General features: G+C 40.7%; 3 protein-coding genes across 3 annotated transcripts in view; 2 read left to right on the plus strand and 1 right to left on the minus strand.

The window, feature by feature from the left end:
• Positions 1–20,855, minus strand: part of LOC105386401 (connectin) — a 190,816-nt gene that overhangs the window by 103,463 nt on the left and 66,498 nt on the right. The window lies entirely within an intron of this gene.
• On the plus strand, positions 288–4,270 carry LOC105398842. The gene is made up of 3 exons (XM_048627165.1): positions 288–499; positions 1,202–1,414; positions 2,053–4,270. The coding sequence occupies exons 1-3, from the start codon at positions 457–459 to the stop codon at positions 2,121–2,123; spliced, it is 327 nt and encodes a 108-aa protein (XP_048483122.1). The 5' UTR covers positions 288–456; the 3' UTR covers positions 2,124–4,270.
• On the plus strand, positions 11,725–17,451 carry LOC125489902. Its single transcript, XM_048627478.1, has one exon. The coding sequence runs from the start codon at positions 11,725–11,727 to the stop codon at positions 17,449–17,451; it is 5,727 nt and encodes a 1,908-aa protein (XP_048483435.1).

Below are 20,855 nucleotides of genomic sequence, written 5' to 3' on the forward strand. Positions count from 1 at the left end.
GTACGACAAACGCAAAATCCGTGCGAACTATTTTCGAGCTTCGCGCCATACAAGTTCAAAAAGGGCGCCATCTTGCAGCTCCACGCAAATTATCCATCGTGGTGTGCAACAAGAACGCAGCGGAAGGTGCAATTTCGATCGTCGAGGTTGGCAAGACTGCGCTGAGATCAGCGCCACCAACAACCAATCAGCGAGCGCGAATCTGCGAGTCTGCGCTGAGAACAGTGCCATCGACCAATCGGCGCGCGCGATTCTGCGGGCCGAGAGCATCCGGCGCACGAAGACACCGCCGACTGTCAGCCGACCCGCCGCAGCCGTCAAAGTCGCAAACGCAAAGTGCAAATCAGAAAAAATTCAACTCACGCCGCCATTTTTCGGTTGACATCGAACAATATTTTAGTATTAGTGACTATAAGTGCTAAAAGTTAAGTGGTGCAATTGTATTTACAACCAAAAATGGATTTAAAAAAGCTAAAATCCGCAAGGGGCTTCGTAAAAGGTACCATTACACGTTTATATAGCTTCGTTAGAAATGAGTTGTCACAGTTGCCGCTAGAAACTTTAAAACTTAAATTGGATAAAGTAAATAGTGCATTTCTGGAGTACGAATCCCTCAGCAAAGAAATCTTGTGCATAGATCACGAAGATTCTGAGGATTTCGCAATTGTAGAAGACCAGTTTTGTACGATTGCCACTATTTTAAACAAAGAGATAAATTCACGGTCACCACCTCAGATTCCAGCGGCAACTGTACCTTCAACTCCAGCTACAAGTGCAATAAAGTTACCTCCTATAGATATACAAACTTTCACAGGTAAATTCATAGATTATGTACCATTTATAAACATATTCATGTCACTAATTGACAACAACAATAGTCTAGATAACATCCAAAAACTGTATTATCTCAGATCGTTTGTGAGAGAAGAGCCTTTTGATCTCATCAAGAACCTGCCATTGGTAGGTGAAAGCTATCAGGAAGCTCTTAAACTACTTAAAAATAGATATGAAAATAAGAACAGAATTGTCAATGAACATATATGCAACCTTCTAGATTTGAGGACAGTAGGAAAATCTACAGCAAGCAACTTAAGAGAGTTTGTATCAGCTATTAGGCAACAAGTAGCCGCCATAAAAAACCACAATCCAAACATCATATACTGGGATCACATACTAACATGTATAATTCTGCGCAAATTAGATGGTTATACGTCTCGGGCATATCAACTCGAGCGGGACCTGGACGCCGAACCCAGCCTGGAGGATTTGCTCTGCTATCTGGACAAAAGGGCTCTGGCGCTGGAGGGCACCGACCAGGGTCTTCACCACCAACAACCCCAAGCAAGATGGTCGAACTACGGGAAGGTAGCAGCACATGCAGCCGCAGCTGACAAGCCGCCAACCTGCTTAAATTGTAAGTCGACAAATCATAAGCTATTTAATTGCAAACAGTTTCAGTTGATGGCGAGCAAGGAGAGGATAGATTTTGTTAAACAAAATAAGCTGTGCAATGTCTGTCTTGGTGCGCATTTTTCAAAGTGTAGGTTTCACTTCAGATGTGCTGAGTGCAAAGGACCCCACAACACTCTGGTGCATTACAATGAGCCTGCCCTCGCACCTCCTGTTACTTTAACAGGCAATAATAACAGTAATGTACTTTTACCCACAGCTAGAGTGAAGGCTATTGCAAAGGATGGTACAGAGGTTCATTTCAAAGCACTACTGGACAGTGGATCTCAAGTTTCAATAGTCACCTCAAAACTAGTCCAGCTCTTGGGTTTAACTCCCAAACAAAGTGCCACAAATATAATAGGCATATCAAATGCAAAGAACCATTTGAAATACTGCGTCCCGTTGGAGATTCATTCACTGAAATCAGCCTTCAAGACCACAGTAACCTGTCACGTCACCGATCAGATTACCTCTCAACTGCCCCAATCTAAAATCAATTTAGATGAGTTACAGCTTCCATCTAACATTGAATGGGCAGACGAGCAATTCAATGTGCCAAGTGACATTCACATGTTAATGGGTGCCAACATAATGTTTCAGGTGCTACTGCCGGAGAAGAGCAGTGTGACTCCTGCCAACAACAGCGGGAAGCAGTCGCCAGCTCAGAATGATCTGCACATCTTTAACACACACTTCGGCCACATCATCGGAGGGAGTCTGCCGACAGGTTCCATTAAGGGTCAAATATTATGTAATAAGGTAGTGCTAAAATGTGAAATGGATCTCAATGAAACACTAGGCCAATTTTGGACAAATGAAAAAGTACCTGAAATATTTTCAGAGAAGTCTCCAGAACATGAGCTCTGTGAGCAAATATTCCAAAATTCAGTAGAACTCAAAGATAAACAGTTTCAAGTTCCATTGCCCTTGAAATTACCTCTGTCTGAAGTAAAAGAGACACTAGGTGATTCATTTAATTTGGCTCTGAAAAGATTTCATAACTTAGAAAAGAAATTAATGGCAAACCCAGAGCTATTCATGCAATATAAACAATTCATACATGAATTTTTATCTCTTGGTCATGGTCACTATGTCGACATTGAGATGTATGACATCAATAAACAGGCAGCTTACTACATGCCTCACCATGCAATAATTAAGCCAGAGAGTAAAACAACAAAAGTACGCTCGGTGTTTGATGCGAGCATGAAAACAAACAAAAAAGTATCATTGAATGACTTACAGTTGAATGGTCCTGTGGTTCAGAGAGATCTATTTGATATTATGCTGTTGTTCAGATTAGGTAGGTATACCATTACCTCAGACATCAAGCGCATGTTCAGGAACATCCTGGTAGATCCAGCGTTCACATCGCTGCAAAACATTCTCTGGAGGGACGATCCCAGTCAACCAATAAAATGCATTAGACTAGATAGGGTAACCTATGGTCTCAAGAGTTCGAGTTATTTAGCTACTAGATGTTTAATAGAACTAGCTAACAGGTATGAGAATGAATATCCCTTAGCTGCATTCATACTAAGGAACAACACTTATGTCGACGACGTGTTGTATTCTCACAATGATTTAGCCACAGTACGTGAAGCTAAACAACAATTATGCTCGTTATTGAGTTTAGGCAGTTTTAACACTCATAAGTGGTCCTCCAACAACGAGTTGGTTTTGTCAGATATACCATTGGAGGATCAACACTTTGACAGTATTGATTTGCAAAAAGACAACTACAATATGAAAACCCTAGGTCTTCAGATTAATACTAAAGAGGATAATTTTATCATAACTTCACCAGGAACGTTCGATACAAATCTACTCACAAAAAGAAGCATACTTAGTTATATAGGTAGGTGCTACGATCCGATCGGTTTCATAAATCCGACAATAGTAGTAGCAAAATCAATAATGCAGAAGTTATGGATCAACAACACAGATTGGAATTCATGCCCTCCAACTGATGTAGAAAGGGAATGGATCCAATTCACTGAAGACTTAAGACTCATGGAACCAATTCAAATCAATAGAAATGTAAGGTTTTCAGACGAAGACACAGTGGAGTTGATCGGGTTTGCAGATGCATCCAGTTCCACGGCACACGGTTGTTGCATCTATCTGCGAGTAACCACCCCAACAGGTAATACCACGTTACATCTACTCTGTTCTAAGTCTAGAATAAACCCTATACAAAAAAAGGGGATGACAGTGCCAAGGCTCGAATTGAATGCCGCACTATTGTTATCTAAATTAATGTCGAAAACATACGACACATTAAAATTAAAAGTTAATGTGAGCAAAGTTTACTTATTTAGTGACTCACAGATTGTCCTAGCATGGCTCAAAATGGAATTAACGAATTTACAAGCATATGTCGCAAACAGAGTAAATGTAATCCGTCAGCACACCGTCAGCTGGCAATGGTTGTATATTAGTACTGATAATAACCCAGCTGACCTCGTAAGCAGAGGCGTCAGGCCGCATGAGCTGTCAAGTTGCGAGCAATGGTGGCACGGCCCACGTTTCCTGAATGACAGTGAGTATAACTTTCCTATTACTGAAACGAACACTTCATCTGATTTACCAGAAGTGAAGCACTGCTTAGTGCTCTCCAGCGACCACGGGTCTCACACAGGCCCGCTCGAGTATGTGTTGGAGCGCTTAGTCAGCAATTGTTCTGATCTTAGAAAGATGGTTAGACTCTTAGCATACATATTGCGATTTCTAAACAATATGAATAAAAATAAAACTAAAATAAATCACGACTATTTGTCTAGTGCTGAATTAAATTCCGCTTTAATGCTTATAATAAAGTACGTTCGAAACAGAGATACCTAGATTCTTTGTGCAAAAATAACAATCTAAAAGGAAACTTGTCAAATTTACATCCTTTTGTAGATAACGAAGGCCTCCTGCGCGTAGGTGGTAGACTTGACCATGCTGATATAACTTACAACCAAAAACATCCAGTTATATTACCAAGAGAATCTCACATTACTACACTGCTTATTAGAAGTGAGCATGAAAGACTACTGCACGCAGGCCCTAAGCTATTATTATCTAGTTTAAATCAAAGATTTTGGATTTGTAATGGATTATCAGAAGTTAAAAAAATAACTCACAAATGTATTACATGTTTCAGACAAAAGGCTACGGTAGCCAAACAACTCATGGGTTCATTACCGGCTAGTAGAGTAACCTCTACCAATAGAGCTTTCGTGCGAGTAGGTGTAGACTTCGCTGGACCTATCGATGTTAAATTGTCACGCGTAAGACGCTCAGTAATTGGAAAAGGTTACATCTGCGTTTTTGTATGTTTTACAACAAAAGCTATTCACCTCGAGCTAGCTTCAGATTTAACCACCGACACGTTTCTCGCTTGCCTGCGAAGACAAATTTCGAGGAGAGGTCTTATGACTGAAATACATTGTGACAATGCTAGCACATTCAAAGGTGCCAATAATCAATTAAACGAACTCTATAAGTTGCAAAGCTCACAAAATCACCGTCAGCAAGTTTATAATTTCGCTTCTCAACAGGGTATTCAATTCCATTACATACCATGTTATTCACCGACGTACGGAGGGATATGGGAATCGTCCGTGAAAAGTACAAAGTACCACCTGAAAAGGGTGATAGGTAAAAATGTGTTAACCTACGAACAGTTAAGTACTGTGCTGTGTGAAATCGAAGCAGTCCTCAACTCTAGACCGTTGCTACCCTTGACCGCTGACCCAACTGACTACTCTTACCTTACACCAGGTCATTTTTTAATTGGTAACGCCTTAATGATGTACCCTGAAAGCGATATCACTAATATCCCACAAAATAGATTAAAGTTTTGGCAAATTTGTACTCAAATCAAACAATCATTTTGGAAAGTCTGGCACAAAAACTATTTAAATGTATTACAAAATAGACCTAAGTGGAAATTTGATGTATGTAATGTTAAACTAGGTAGTCTAGTTATTTTAAAAGAGGACAACGCACCTCCAATGATGTGGCCCATGGCCAGGATTGTAAAACTCTTCCCCGGGCATGACAGCAAGGTTAGAGCTGTAGAAGTGAGAACTCCTAATAATAAGTCTCACATTAGGGCTATAAATAAAATTTGCATATTACCTATTGAGGATAATATTTAGTAAGTAATTAATTTTAAGTACTTGTTGATGTAGTTGTAATTCAACCTAACTTTGATGTTATTGTTAAACTGTTTTGTTAACACCATTGTTATTATTGTGTTTTATTAGATAACTACATGTGTAATTTCCCTTTGTTGTTAATATAGTATAACATCAGTTGTTAATATACTTAATGTTGTGGTTTGAATGTTATTTCCTAATACGTATAGGTATATTATTAAAAAACCATTATTGTAAAAGTAAATTGATACCTAAAGATGTTAAGTACATAGGCACAGAGTTATATTTCATACATTTATTAAGAAAAATATTATTTGTTTTCTCATCTTGTGAGGCCGCAGCATGTTGGCTAGCAACATTAATTGTCTATGATCATTATCTATGTTTTCTATATTTCATATCATTGTCTATGTTCAACTTCCTCTTCCGTTTCTGCTCTTCACACGAAAATACACGGATCAATCACAATTCCCGTTTATTATTACTCCCACGAGCTTCAAGCACCCCCAGGGCCTACAAACCAACCACATACAGTCCACTCCGCTCCAGTATCACAATAAGCCTTCCTGATCTTGCCGACAAGAAAAAAGAACCACAAAAGTATACAGCAACTTCGTGCAACCAAACAAGATTTATACAAAAATTCACAAAGTGGGGAGTAACAACGGATTCAAAGGAATATTATATCTTCGCGATGTGTTTTGCGAAACTTTCGCCATATATCATTCTCGTGTTACTTTCTTTCGTCGTACTTACTTCATGAAAATAACTCTATTATACGGAGTGTATTCTTTTAAAGTTATTCGTTTTCTCGCCGGCGCCTTCCTACATTTGGGCGGGAAGCAGGAATGAGCTATTCGGGCTAAGTTTGTGAATGTATTTCAGGGATTTCATATCCACATAATATACAAAAGAATCATTTTATAAGTCACTCATCAGCTTGCTTCTTTCACAGGAACTTGTTATTCCTCGATAGGCTATAATTTAAATACATTATTAAAGTAACTTTTAAACAGGTAGTTAGGTACATAAACCGTATTATTTATATTTTTCAGTCAGTAGAGTTACTTGTTTTATTAAATTTTAGTTTAAAACCGTTCCAAAATACTCACACGTTAAAATACCCATCAAAGTGGACCAAGGGACCGAAAATGAAAGAAATATACATGAAAAGAAGACCCAATAAGGTATTTTCCGTGAAATCGGTTAGAAAATAAACAAAGTGCGGCAATGTTGAATGAATATGAATTGAAAATGTTTCAATTCTACTATTAGTTCCGTCAATAGTTCCAATCAAAGAAAATCTCAACTTCGGTCGCAAACTTTGTCTTTTGATACGTCTGTTTTGCCTCCCATTGAACTACTCCCTGAAATAGTGATGCTGAAAGTTTCATAATTTTATATCGATATATCTATACTTTCATCTCATAACGAAGAACTGTTAAATACATTGATGGAAGAGAAAAACCAGATCCAGTAAAATTATACTTTTGGTCATATTTTTACTTCCGAATAAGTGCACTCAAGAATGTCGATACAATTTTTGTTACGCAAATCATATTTTTTATAAAACCGATGCAATTTTCTTAAACAATGAATGAATGAATTTTTCAATACAATATTATATAGCCTCACTAGCTAAATATATATCGATAGAGTATCAATAGCCTACCTTGTATACATTTTATCGATAGTATATCGATAGTCGAGTATGGAACGGCACTATTCTGGACTGGATCTACAATATTCCCAATACTAATGGTCTATCAGAGCTGTGCAAGTTTTAATTGTGCGGAAGCCATTGGCAGAATCATAGCAATCATAGAGGGTATACAGGGTAGTGTTTTATAAGTGATCAGCCCGAAGGCAGCTTCATTTATTATTCCTTACTAGGTTATTCATTATTAACCTGTGCCGACTGCCTACAGTACCTAAGGCTTATTATTTATTATAAGATAACATTCATTGGCTTGCCTGAAGAGGCATAAATGACCAGTAAAACAATGCCAAAAGAACAGTTATAATTATAAATCAACTTCGTTTGTTGAAACATCAGAGAACAGCCAGAGTTCAGTTAATTAATACTACGCATATAAGTAGGTATACATAGTATGGATAATAGGATTAACTTGAAAAGGCAAACTTGACATGGTCGTGTTAATGTTATGATTATTAATTATGTGTATGTTATGCTAATGGTAGGTTGATGGTGTAATGTAATATGTGCTTACATAGTTAATGCGATTTGAATAGGGTTAAGTTAATCATTATTTGCTACTTAGGGTGTCTTGCACCAACCCTTATAATCGAGATTAAATCTATTCCGGTATTTACAATAGAACACACTTTATTTGCACCAAAAACAAAAACTTAAAAATAAAGCAGTACAAAGAGACGGCCTTATTGCTTAAAAAAATGACCAGGCCAATGACTTTTGGATAGACAATAGTGAGTATATAAATGATAGTGAGTTGTGGTGGGTGCAAGGATATACATAGTTATAACCATCATAAAATAAATAAATAGATAAAGGTGGCGTCTTTTGTAGAAACTGGAATGGTGGAAGCTTTGGCTTCTGGTGAACCTTTGTCCACCATTAGGACACAATAGGCCAAAAATATTCTTTTAAAATACATAAAAAGTGTAAAAATATAGGTCTTTAATCGAATGAAACCCAACAAAGACGTTCATTTGAACCGTTGAAACTCATAAGCGTTCACGGAGCCACATCGCCCACCACATTTAATGAGATAGCTCGATAAAATGAAAGGATTCCTTTTATGGGCCATTCATATATTTTATTCGGTCGTGATTGGCGCACCCGGCCCAAACAAGGCCCACTCCAGCGGGGCTATTCTGGTACTTTCAAATTACAAAGTAAGCTGTACGTTAGGTACAGGTTTGATGCTTTTTGTGAAAGTGATACTGACAAACAATATTACACTATATTCTAGAGGTAAATAGAAATCACACTGAAAAGTTGAAAAAAATAACATATTCTCACATATTTTATTCCCGACGAGCGACGGTATGGTACTTGGGGAAAAGAGTATAGCTTGACCAGTAGATATTGTGGTTTCATTTTTGGGAGCATGTAGAGATTGACATTGAATAGCTCTTTAGAATATGAGCTGGACTCTCTAAGAAAAAAAAAACACGCACTCACGCCTTGTACTAATGTACTCCCTTGCGGGGTAGGCAGAGGTGCATTGCTGCACCCACTTTTCGCCAGAGTGTTATGTTAGTCCCAATGTAATAGGGGGCGGGCCTATTGTCATTTTACGGGCACATCCAAGACCCGAGAACAAATATCTGTGTTTAAACAAATATCTGCCCCAGCCGGGAATCGAACCCGGGACCATCGGCTCAGTAGTCAGGGTCACTAACCACTACGCCATTCGGTCGTCTCTCTAAGAGTTTGTTATTAATAAAATAGTTAATTTTGTCTTGGATTTCATCGCGACACGGTAAGATAAAAATACCAGAATCAAACGTAAGTACGGAACCGGGATTTCGCCCAACGAAAGATACTTAATTAATCATTTTACGACACCCTTTATAACTTTACAGCTTGTTTGTTTTTATTAGCTGTAACAAAAACAAGTTAGTTAGGTTAGGAGGACAAATGAATTCATTAAATTTACGATGGCAGAGCTACTAGACAAATCATAAACACTTTCACTTAGAAACTCCTTTACGAGGTAGGCAGAGTTGCACCCCTACATAATAATATATTAAGTGTATATACCTAACAGCGGATACGATTTGGATAGGTGAATAATTGCTACTCTTACAAGAAAACTATTTATTTAATTCATTTATTTATTTAATTCTTTATTGCACAAATATAAAAATACATGTACAAAAGGTGGGCTTAATGCTAAGAGCATTTTCTACCAGCCAACCTACAGGAGGTGCAGGAAAACAAGTACAAAGATGTGCAAAAAAAAAAAACCGTAAAAGTATGTAAGATGAAAAAACTAGAAACTAAAAAGTCACTTAATAATTTTCTTAATATATTATAACAATACATTCAAATAATTATATAAATTTATAAAAGATAATAATAATATACATATAATATTAGGATACATAACTATAATATATACAAACATATAATAATATAATATCCAGACAGGTACACGAAAATGCTATTTATTTAAGTTGCTGAGATAATGAGCGCGGGTTAGTCGCTTGAAGATGTGGCGAGAAGAGGCTTCTCTAATATTCTCGGGAAGATTATTCCATAGGCGAACGGCGGTGACAGCGAAGGAGTTAGACATAAAGCCGGAATGGAAAGAGGGCAGTGCTAATAGATGATTATGGGAGGAACGGAGATGACGTGTATGAGTGTCAGAAAGAAAATCAAACATGGATTTAAGATAGGGAGGAGTATTAGGCTCGTGGAGAACGGAGAAAAGGAGACATAGGATACGAAGATTCCTACGATCACGAATGGGGAGCCATTTTAGCTGTGAACGGTACTGAGAAACGTGATCATATTTACGTAGCCCAAAAACGAAACGGATACAGGTATTTAATAAGCGTTCAAGCTTATTGAGTAGCACTTCGGTCAGATCCAAGTAACACACATCCGCATAGTCTAAGATAGGTAGAAGCAAAGAGTTTACTAAGGCTAGTTTGGTGTGTTGTGGAAGAAAGTTTTTAAGGCGAAGCATAGAGTGGAGAGAAGCGTAGATTTTGCGGGACACTTTGTCTAACTGTTGCTCCCAACTTAAGTGCTCATCTATGATCAGACCAAGATCATTGACAGTTGGAGAGAAAGGTATCACACGACCGTCAAATTGAACTGGTGGAACAGTGGTGTAGTCCAGAGAGGATAGAAGTCTTGAACTTCCTACAATTATTGCCTGACACTTTTTGGGGTTGACGGAAATGCCAAAAATGCTGCGACCACCTTAGTATCTCATCGAGATCTCCATTCACCGCCGCAATGCCAGCATCAAGATCGTCAATTTTAACATGGCTGTAAATCTGCAAGTCATCGGCATACAAGTGGTAGGAGCAATGAATGTTACGGATACTTAGTTTTAAGTTAGGTATATAAGTTAGGTAAATAAGTTAGGTATTAAGTTTTGATTTGTTAGTTATATTTTATTGATTATTGACTCAGTTTACCTACCATTATTGTTGTAATAAACGTTTAGGTACTGAAAATAAATATGTGTACAATAAAGAAGTATTATTTTGAGTTTATGTTATGAAAGAATTCTTTATGTTATTGTTATGATTGTTACCTATTGTTTTGTATTCTATTAAAAGGAATGTTTAGTTTTAAGAAGAAATATGTAATATTATGTTAAGTTTTTTAACTCAATAAATCATGGTGCGGGGGCGCGCTGCCGCGCTAGCATATAAATGGGTGGTACGCCGTAAGCGGCACCTCACTTCGACTCCAGCCGCCCACGCAGCAACAACTGAAGAAATCGAGCATTTTCACTGAATAGGAATTACCCCTAATCCCTCTCAGTTAATGGTCCTTCGAGCCGGATCCTGTTGAAAAAGGAACCTGTGAAGAAAGAAAATTGCTGCCTAAGCGTGGGTGGCTGGTTTTACCTACTGTTCCCGAACGAAGAGGGGTCAACGAGCACGGCACCTTGGGGGTCCCAGGGCGACTGTTGGAGGCTGTGCGGACCATTGGGTCAGCCTTCAGCGAGCTGCGGCCTTTTGAAGACACCAGGGGGGACCAGTGAAGCTCAACAACACTTACAAACGATTTTTGTTTCTACACGCGCTAGTCGCGGCTCGCGTTGTCACCTTGCGGTGTTAAACGACTCGTGAGTAAACGCCTTCGGGCGGGAGTGACGTACGGACGACGTTACCAGTTGCCTTTTTCAAGGCGACTGTACAGTTCGGCCGAGCCTGTCAAGGTGTGCGAATCCTAGCGGAGGCCCTCTCAGTAGGCACAGCTGACATTGCGGGACATTCCCCCCCGTAATTAGCACTCCGACTAGGCGTATCACCCTCTCACGGTCGGTACCTTACCTTCACCTATCCCGCACGATCCATTCTCCGCTAGAGTAACCCTCGAACGGAGCTGCTAGGGTGTTAGGGACCGTTAGGGCTGGAAGAGCGAAAATCCGAAGACTCCCCCGACTGCAAGATGAGTACTACACGTGAAACAAGAAGAAAAGCGCAAGTCAGAGAGAATGAGAAAAATACTGACGTTGAAAGCGCAGGAAGATTAAGGCCACAAGCGGCCGAAGAAAGAAGCATAATAAACGCACAAGTGAGAGAGAATAAGAACAATACTCACGTTGAATGTGCAAGGTCACAAGCGACCAAAGGCTCGACAAGTACCGAGCAAACTTCAAGCACGGAGCGGACGACAAGTACAGAGCAGACAACAAGTACAGAGCGAACAGCAAGTACAGAGCAATCTGCGAGCACCAAGCACACGTCTAGCACCGAGCGAACAGCGAGCACGAAACCGAGCACTCAAGCAAGGAGTGCGAGAGAGAAAGCGAATAGCACTAATATGCACGAAGTGAGACAGAGAGATTCTTCATTAGGTACGGTGGTTAACCGTGCGGTTAATAAGAAGCCGGGCTCCCGAGCATCTTCGTCATCTAGCAAGAAGCGTGCCTTTCTCGAGGCGCGTCTCGAGTTGGAGAAGCGAGAGAAAGAAAAAGCAGAGGCCGCCGCGGCACTAGCCAGAACGAGAATGGAGCTGATAGAACTGGAAGAGCGAGACTCAAGCGACCTGAGCGACATAGAGGGCAACGATGACCTAGTTTCTCAGTGGGTGCACAAGTCCATCCAGTCCAAGCCGGTCTCCGAGGCAGTACGCACGAATCATCATGAAGACTACTTCGAGCCACGGAGGAAGGAGCGGCAGAGTGACGCCGCCGTCCTTGCGAGCGCTATCGCAGACGCAATGAAAAGCGTGACTCGATCGGCGCCGACTACAGCGCCACGATACATAAACGAACTACACCGTTTCGACGGAAACCCCGGCGAATGGATTCCGTTCCGCGCCACATACGAAGATACCGAAAAATACTTCAGCGAATCAGAAAATATCGCTAGATTAAGAAAATCCCTGTTCGGTCAAGCACGAGACGCCGTGAAGTCACTATTATACACGAACGCACCGCCTCAAGAGATACTCAAGTCATTAGAGCGACGATTTGGAAAGCCACTGCATCTTATCAAAAGTGAGATAGCGGCGATCAACAGAATACCGCCTATGACTGCCGACATCAAGGGCATTGGCGTGTTTGCGAGTACCGTGGCCAACAGCGTGAACACTATCAAACAACTGAATAGAACGGACTACCTATACTCGAACGACGTGTCCGAGAGAATAATCGACAAAATGAATATGATGGTTAAATTCCGATGGTACGAATACTGGTCATTAAATGATCAGCAACCTATTTTATTGGCGCTATCGGCATTCTTAAATAGAATAGCGGACCAATTCGAAGCATATGATTGCACGCCGACTACCTACAAGTCATTTCAACCGAGGGAAGCATTCAAAGGAAAACCACGACGTAATATGGTACACGCAACTCGGGAAGAAAGCGAATACAGCGGCGACGAATCATCTACCTACTCATACAGCGAGGAAGAAGAAGACAGCGAAACAGAGATAGTAGCTACTGCCACCCACGAGACACTGAAGTGCAAACTATGCGGAAAAGACGGGCACACGTTAATTAAATGCCCTCAGTACGAGAAAGCAAGCACTCAAGAAAGATGGGAAATAGTGAAGAGAATCAAAGTATGTTTTCGCTGCCTGAGACAAAATCATCGTAGCCCGACCTGCCGGGCCAAGCCATGCGGCAAAGACAACTGTCCGGGACGACACCACGTGACACTGCACCGTGACAAACCGAAACCTGTCGAAAAAGATGACGCCAACAAGATCGTATCCGTGAACCACATAAGCGCGACGCGTGCATACCTAAAGATAGTTCCAGTGGAGATATCTGGACCACAGGGCACCACGAGAGTCACCGCACTGATGGATGAAGGATCAACCGTAACCCTCTTGTTAAACGAAGTCGCTGATAAAATCGGAGCGCAAGGACCCACCGAAGAGCTATCTATCGAAGGAGTGGGCGGCCACCGCATGAAAAGCACCGATTCAATGCGTTTAAAATTACGCATAAAAGGCCAGTTCACACGCGAATATCACGATATGGACACCCTGACGATCGGACAACTGAACCTCGCCACACAAGCCGTCTATAAAGAAGACTTAGAAAACTGCCCACACTTGGCATGTATAGCGGATCAGCTGACATACGACCGAGAGCGGCCTAGTCTATTAATAGGACAGGACAACTGGCACTTAATCGTGTCTCGCGAGTTAAAGGCAGGAAAAACGACGAAACCTGTAGCCTCACTTACCAAGCTAGGGTGGGTGCTACACGGGTGTCATAGCCATGAAGCGAAACCGGTCAAGTTCGTGAACCACATACACAGTCAGAGCGAAGAAAAAATCGAAACGTTGATAAAGGAGCATTTCAGTCTCGATTCGTTAGGCATCTCGCCTAAACGACCGGCCAGCGACCCCGAGCAACGAGCACTTATGTTGTTAGACAAAACTACGAAACGTCTACCTGAGGGAAGGTTCGAATGCGGGCTGCTATGGCGCAAAGATGACGAAATCATGCCAAACAACAAGGAGAGCGCACTACGCCGACTGAAAGGCATCGAACGTAAAATGAAAAAGGACGAAGCATTCAAAATAAGCTACAAAAAACAAATAGACAACTTACTAGCAAGCGGATACGCCGAACCGGTCACAAGCGCACCCACTACGCCGAGAGCTTGGTATTTACCACATTTCGCCGTAGTACACCCACAGAAGGGCAAGATGCGACTGGTATTCGATGCAGCCGACCGATCACACGGCAAGAGCCTGAACGACGCATTATTAAGTGGGCCAGACTTGCTACAGTCCTTATTTGGCGTCTTGATACGCTTCAGAGAGGGACCTATAGCCGTCGCAGCCGACATAAAAGAAATGTTCCTCAGAGTGGCCATGCGAGAAGAGGACCGCGATAGTCTACGCTTTTTATGGCGCGAGAAAGAGACGGAAGAGCCACGAGAGTACCGTATGAAAGCACTCATATTCGGCGCGTCATCGTCCCCCTGCTCGGCGATATATGTGAAAAATAAGAACGCGAAAGAGTTCGAAAACACGCACCCAGAAGCCGTACGCGCCATTGAACGATGCCACTATATGGATGACTACCTACAGAGTTTCAAAACCGAAGCGGAGGCACAAAAAACCGCTCAAGACGTAGATCAGATCCACAAACACGGCGGTTTCGAGTTACGCGGCTGGGCAAGCAACCGATCAACCGTTATACAACAATTACAGACGGTTAAACCCGAAGAACAGGTTAAAATCGGTCAAGACGGACAAACAGAGAAAACACTCGGAATGTTATGGAACATCGGTAAAGATACACTTCAATACACACTGAACTTGAGAAACACGCCCCGTGACGTCATCGATGGCACACGCCCGCCTACGAAGCGTCAAGTTACGAGCGCCGTCATGTCAGTGTTCGACCCGCTAAACATAGCCACGCCCGTCCTCATACAAGGCAAGAAGTTAATTCAACACTTGTGGCGTGAAGGAATTAGCTGGGATGAAGAGATACCCGAACGATACATAGCCGACTGGAAAGAATGGATACAAGGCCTAGAACAGCTGCAGAGCCTTCACATCCCTCGTTGCACATTTTCTTGTGACGAGGGGGAGATGCACACATTCGTAGACGCCAGCGAAACTACATATGCTGCGGCTACCTACTGGAGGACGACTCAAGATGGAATACCTACCGTGAGACTGGTCGCCGCAAAAGCACGCGTAGCGCCACTGAAAATAACTTCAATACCGAGACTAGAATTGCAAGCCGCGCTACTGGGCTGCCGACTAGCATCCAACGTAGAGAACGAAAATTCAGCAAAAGTCACGAGGAAATACTATTGGTCCGACTCACGAACAGTGTTAGCGTGGATAAAATCAGACCCGCGCACTTTCAAACCGTTCATGGCACACAGACTGGCGGAAATCGAAGAGCTAAGCAAAACCACCGAATGGAGATGGGTGCCGACTAACGAAAACGTAGCCGATGACGCCACACGACGAGCGCCTCGAGAATTCGACCCCAATCACCGTTGGTTCAACGGCCCAGCCTTCCTGAAAAACCCACCGACTAAGTGGCCAGTGGACCGGAGCGAGCCCTCGCCCGTCCCAGCGGAAGAAAATAAAAAGACTGTCGCAGCGATAAAAGTCGTACATACAGAAATACCTAACCCACAGAGATTCTCCAAATGGACACGCTTACTGAGAGCCACTGCACGCCTATTACAGTGTGTCGACGTGTTCAAGCAACTCCTGAAACATGAAAAGGTCACCGCAATCAAGCGCACCGTGAAAGACAGTACGTGGCGAAAATACGATAAGAAGAAACAATCACGCCCGTCACCGCTCACCGCGCCCGCGTTAACCCACCGTACCTACCTACCTATTCAGCCTGAATACCTACAATCGGCTGAAAATCTGCTCATAAAAACAGTGCAAAGAGAAAGCTTCAACAACGAAATAAAGTGCATAACAAATAACAAACCACTAGAAAAAGACTCTCGCTTGAAGCGATTATCACTGAAAATCGCTGAAGATATCCTGAAACTGGACACGAGAATATGTGCCGCCAACTGCATAAGTGACACATATAAACACCCCGTAGTGCTAGACGGAAGACACAGAATAACAAAGTTGCTCGTCGCTCATTACCACAGCAAGTTCAATCATGGCAACATTCACACCATAATGAATGAGATTCGCCAAAAGTACTACATAACTTCGCTCAGAGCTATAGTCAAGACCACCGCTCGAGAGTGCCAATGGTGCAGAACCCACAAAACTGCGCCACTGACGGCACCAATCGGTGATTTACCCGCTGAAAGGTTAACCCCATACCAGCCGCCGTTCACATACACGGCCGTCGACTACTTCGGTCCGCTAACCATTACAGTGGGCCGAAAGACTGAAAAACGCTGGGTAGCTCTATACACGTGCATGACAACACGCGCTGTACACTTGGAAATAGCCACCTCATTGACCGCCAACGACATGATACTCACACTAAGAAGATTCGCGGCGAGGCGAGGCATGTGCTCTGTACTCTACAGTGATAACGGCGGAAACTTCGTACGTGCAAACTCAGAACTGAAAACTGAATTCGAAAAACTGAAAGACCTAGCTGGCGAAAAAGGCATAAAGTGGAAATTCATACCGCCCGGAGCTCCTCATATGGGCGGTACGTGGGAACGATTGGTCCGCACAGTAAAAACCGCACTGTACGCGACCCTGAAAGAAAGACAACCACGTGAAGAAGTGTTACATACACTGTTATTAGAGGCTGAACATCTGGTTAACTCACGACCACTAACACCACCAAGCCTAGATCCAAATGAAGAAGAGAGCTTAACGCCTAGCCACTTTTTAATTGGCCGATCGAACGGTTGTCCACGCATCGGCGATTTCGATGAAAACACCTTGATAGGTACACCCACGTGGAGAACAGTGCAATACCTAACTGACACGTTCTGGAACCGCTGGCTGAAAGAATACTTACCTACACTGTCACCGAGGCCGAACACTGAAAACCATCCTGAAAACCTGAAACCCGGTGACATTGTGTTGATAGTCGACTCGAACTTGCCAAGAGGAGTCTGGCCTAGAGGCGAAATAATGACTATACACCCAGGCCCAGATGGCAGGACGAGAATCGTAGATGTCCGAACAGTTGCTGGAACGCTGAGAAGACCCATAACAAGACTCGTGAAGATCACCTGAAAAGGAAGTACCGTCTCATACGTGTGGTGCTCAGTACTCATCTTCGCACGAGGGGGAGAACTGTTACGGATACTTAGTTTTAAGTTAGGTATATAAGTTAGGTAAATAAGTTAGGTATTAAGTTTTGATTTGTTAGTTATATTTTATTGATTATTGACTCAGTTTACCTACCATTATTGTTGTAATAAACGTTTAGGTACTGAAAATAAATATGTGTACAATAAAGAAGTATTATTTTGAGTTTATGTTATGAAAGAATTCTTTATGTTATTGTTATGATTGTTACCTATTGTTTTGTATTCTATTAAAAGGAATGTTTAGTTTTAAGAAGAAATATGTAATATTATGTTAAGTTTTTTAACTCAATAAATCATGGTGCGGGGGCGCGCTGCCGCGCTAGCATATAAATGGGTGGTACGCCGTAAGCGGCACCTCACTTCGACTCCAGCCGCCCACGCAGCAACAACTGAAGAAATCGAGCATTTTCACTGAATAGGAATTACCCCTAATCCCTCTCAATGAAGGTGTAACTATTGTGCCATTTTTAATAAAATCATAGTTTAGTAAGCCGACCCTGGTCATCTTAATAGTAAAAAAAAATAATACGGATCTTCAATTAACAAATGGTCTGATTTTTATCCCGGATTTCCCAGGGGAACACCTTTTAAGGAAAAGACAAGCTCGCTGGATCATCTAGCCACTTAAAATGTGTTTATAGTTATTTATACAAATAAAACTAAGGTAATCTTTATGAAGTGAAGTTCGGTAAATATAAAAATTGGGATTGTTTCCGTACCAATCATACACATCCTAATTCCCAAAACATTTATAAAAAATGCATTATATTACATAAGTAATTTACAGGACTGAAAGTTGTGAGTTCCGTATTTCGTCCGCACAGCATCGCTCAAATTTTATTACAACGAAGTTATATTCCTCGACATTTTCGCCAGGCGGTGTATCCGACACACTCCGAAGTTTTCAGCTTCACAATATTATATTTAAAGGCAAACAATTATATAAAATTATACACGCACCAAACTTCCAGAAGCCTTATTAAGACTGATTGAACTTAAATAATTATGGTTAATTGTACTGGTATGATATGTATCGCTATCAGTTTAAAGATATAGTACCTAATTGACGACTCATTGGGTAAACCGTTGTGAGTCGTAACATTTATTAAGTTTTCAAAACTACTTCTGGGCCTCTTGTACGGGTTTTGCAAATTAGGAACATGAAAAAAGTTTAGGTTTTCTTCTGTCATCTGCATACATTATTTGTCAAAAGTCTCATGATAGTTTCCGCTAGAGGCGCCACTTTGTATGCGAGAAAACTGAAACTTTTATAGTTTTCGACAATGTATCAAACCTGTACTTGACGTTCATGTTTAATTTTGAAATAAAGTACGCTAGAAACAAGGTTCCGTGTTCGACTGTCATAATTATTTTTATTTACATTTACACGTCTGTCATGTTCAAAGTGATCACAATAAATCTTAATATTACACAATAAAGCCCCATTTCGAGTGGAAAATTACATTTTGCAAAGTAAATTTCAGGACAAGTAACACGTAATGAATACGGGCTTACAAGAAATCAAAATGTTTTGAATAATTAACATTTTGTCTCCGACTCTCGGTAATAAGGTTAAATCCGAAATGAATTTCAATATTAATTTAATATTTATCACCTTTGTCTTAAACGAATTGAAGATTTTATATTATAGCTGGAAAGGCAAAAAAATATTACTAACTTTCAAAAGTCAACGCGGAAAATTTTGGTTTCTATCTGATTACTGCAATGTATAGTAGTTTTTTTTTTTATTAATAAATAAACAAGCATTTCTTAGGTATAAAAATAAATTTCACACACGTTTTGTTTTATTCAATTTTAACATCGACCCGTCCTTGTTGATAGATGCTTAACCTCAAAATTAAGAAATAAATCCGGTTTAAAACTACGATGCTACAGCTATTAAAATACCAACGTCAATCTTTTAACACCGTGAACTTTTCATCTACGGTAATAAATAACATTGCTGCAAATAACTAATAAGTGTGGGATACGCACCACCATCCATCAAGTTACGTAGCCAAAGCGGGGTTTGTATTGAAAATAGAAATCTGCGCATCATCCAACATTTACTTAGGCATTCTATTGAATGTATAGCGAAGTGGCTCTTTGTAAACCTCAAAGATATATGAGGAGATGATTAAATTGAGCTCACTTTAGTCTGTGATGAAACTTGTACTTTGTATCTGAGGGGATAATTTGATTTTTGAGTGGCAATGTTTTTAGATTAGTTTTGGCGTGAATTGAAGCATAAACGGCTGACTTTTTTTGATTGAACATGCCTAGGTAAGAAAAGCATTTGAATAGGGACAAATTTGTGTTTTTATTTTTATTCGAAGCTAATGTTTTCTATTTTTATGGTAATAATTCATAGAACAATGCCATGACATAATTTAACATTATGTATATTCTAAAGAAATCGTTAAAAGAGAAAAAAAGTTTTATCTCGCTTGAATTGTCTTTATTTCAGATATACCTACCTATCTACCAAAAGTTAATTTACAGATGTAATACCCACCGTATTTACTCATCCCCTCCGCGTATTAAGCATCGGCCGTAAACCTGTGTAACTTACAAACAGATAAGCATCTTTGTAGCTCGAATAAAATTGTTTTATGTTTATGAAACTACCCACATTATTGCCGGAGCAGGGCCGCACGTATCTGGGCCTTACTGAAGTAATCCCCAACTACAATTAAACTCTCATTTCAGGGCTCACCTTAAGCCGTGCACACAATAAAAGCTATAATACTGGTTGCAAGTACCTAAATTGCCAAATATTACTGAAATACGCTTAAATATTTAGCACGTTTCATAATTAGGTTATGCTCAATGAAGTCGGATTACCTATTTTTTCTTTAAGTGTACTTAAATAACTTATTTAAAAATGCTGATTAACTTTAATAAATAGGTCGGTACATTCAAATAGACCATTAATAATTTTTTGAAAAACAGTACCTATCATTGACACAAAAATAAAATACATAGTGTCACAAAAAGGATATAATGGTGAAGGACTCTCGTTATTCCTCTCTTTTATTCTACGATTTGTAATGTAAGACATAATTTACAAATCTCTTTGTCGGTTGATAAAGTCCTTAAGATAAAAAGAGACACCCACTTCCTATAACACGGCCTTAACATTAAAATGCCAAATTGTCAACCGAAAGACAATCAAAAACTTCGGTAATGGACACTCCGGATTATACCTAAGTGGATTTTAAGCACATTAAAACTCATAAAGTCACTAAGTGATGGCAGTTACCGACGGTGAGTAAGTTTCGGGTCTATTAATAGGTGCGGTTGAAACACGGCTTGCTTGATTTTGAA

This window comes from Plutella xylostella, chromosome 18 (genome assembly GCF_932276165.1).
Source record: "Plutella xylostella chromosome 18, ilPluXylo3.1, whole genome shotgun sequence".
Classification (NCBI taxonomy): domain Eukaryota; kingdom Metazoa; phylum Arthropoda; class Insecta; order Lepidoptera; family Plutellidae; genus Plutella; species Plutella xylostella.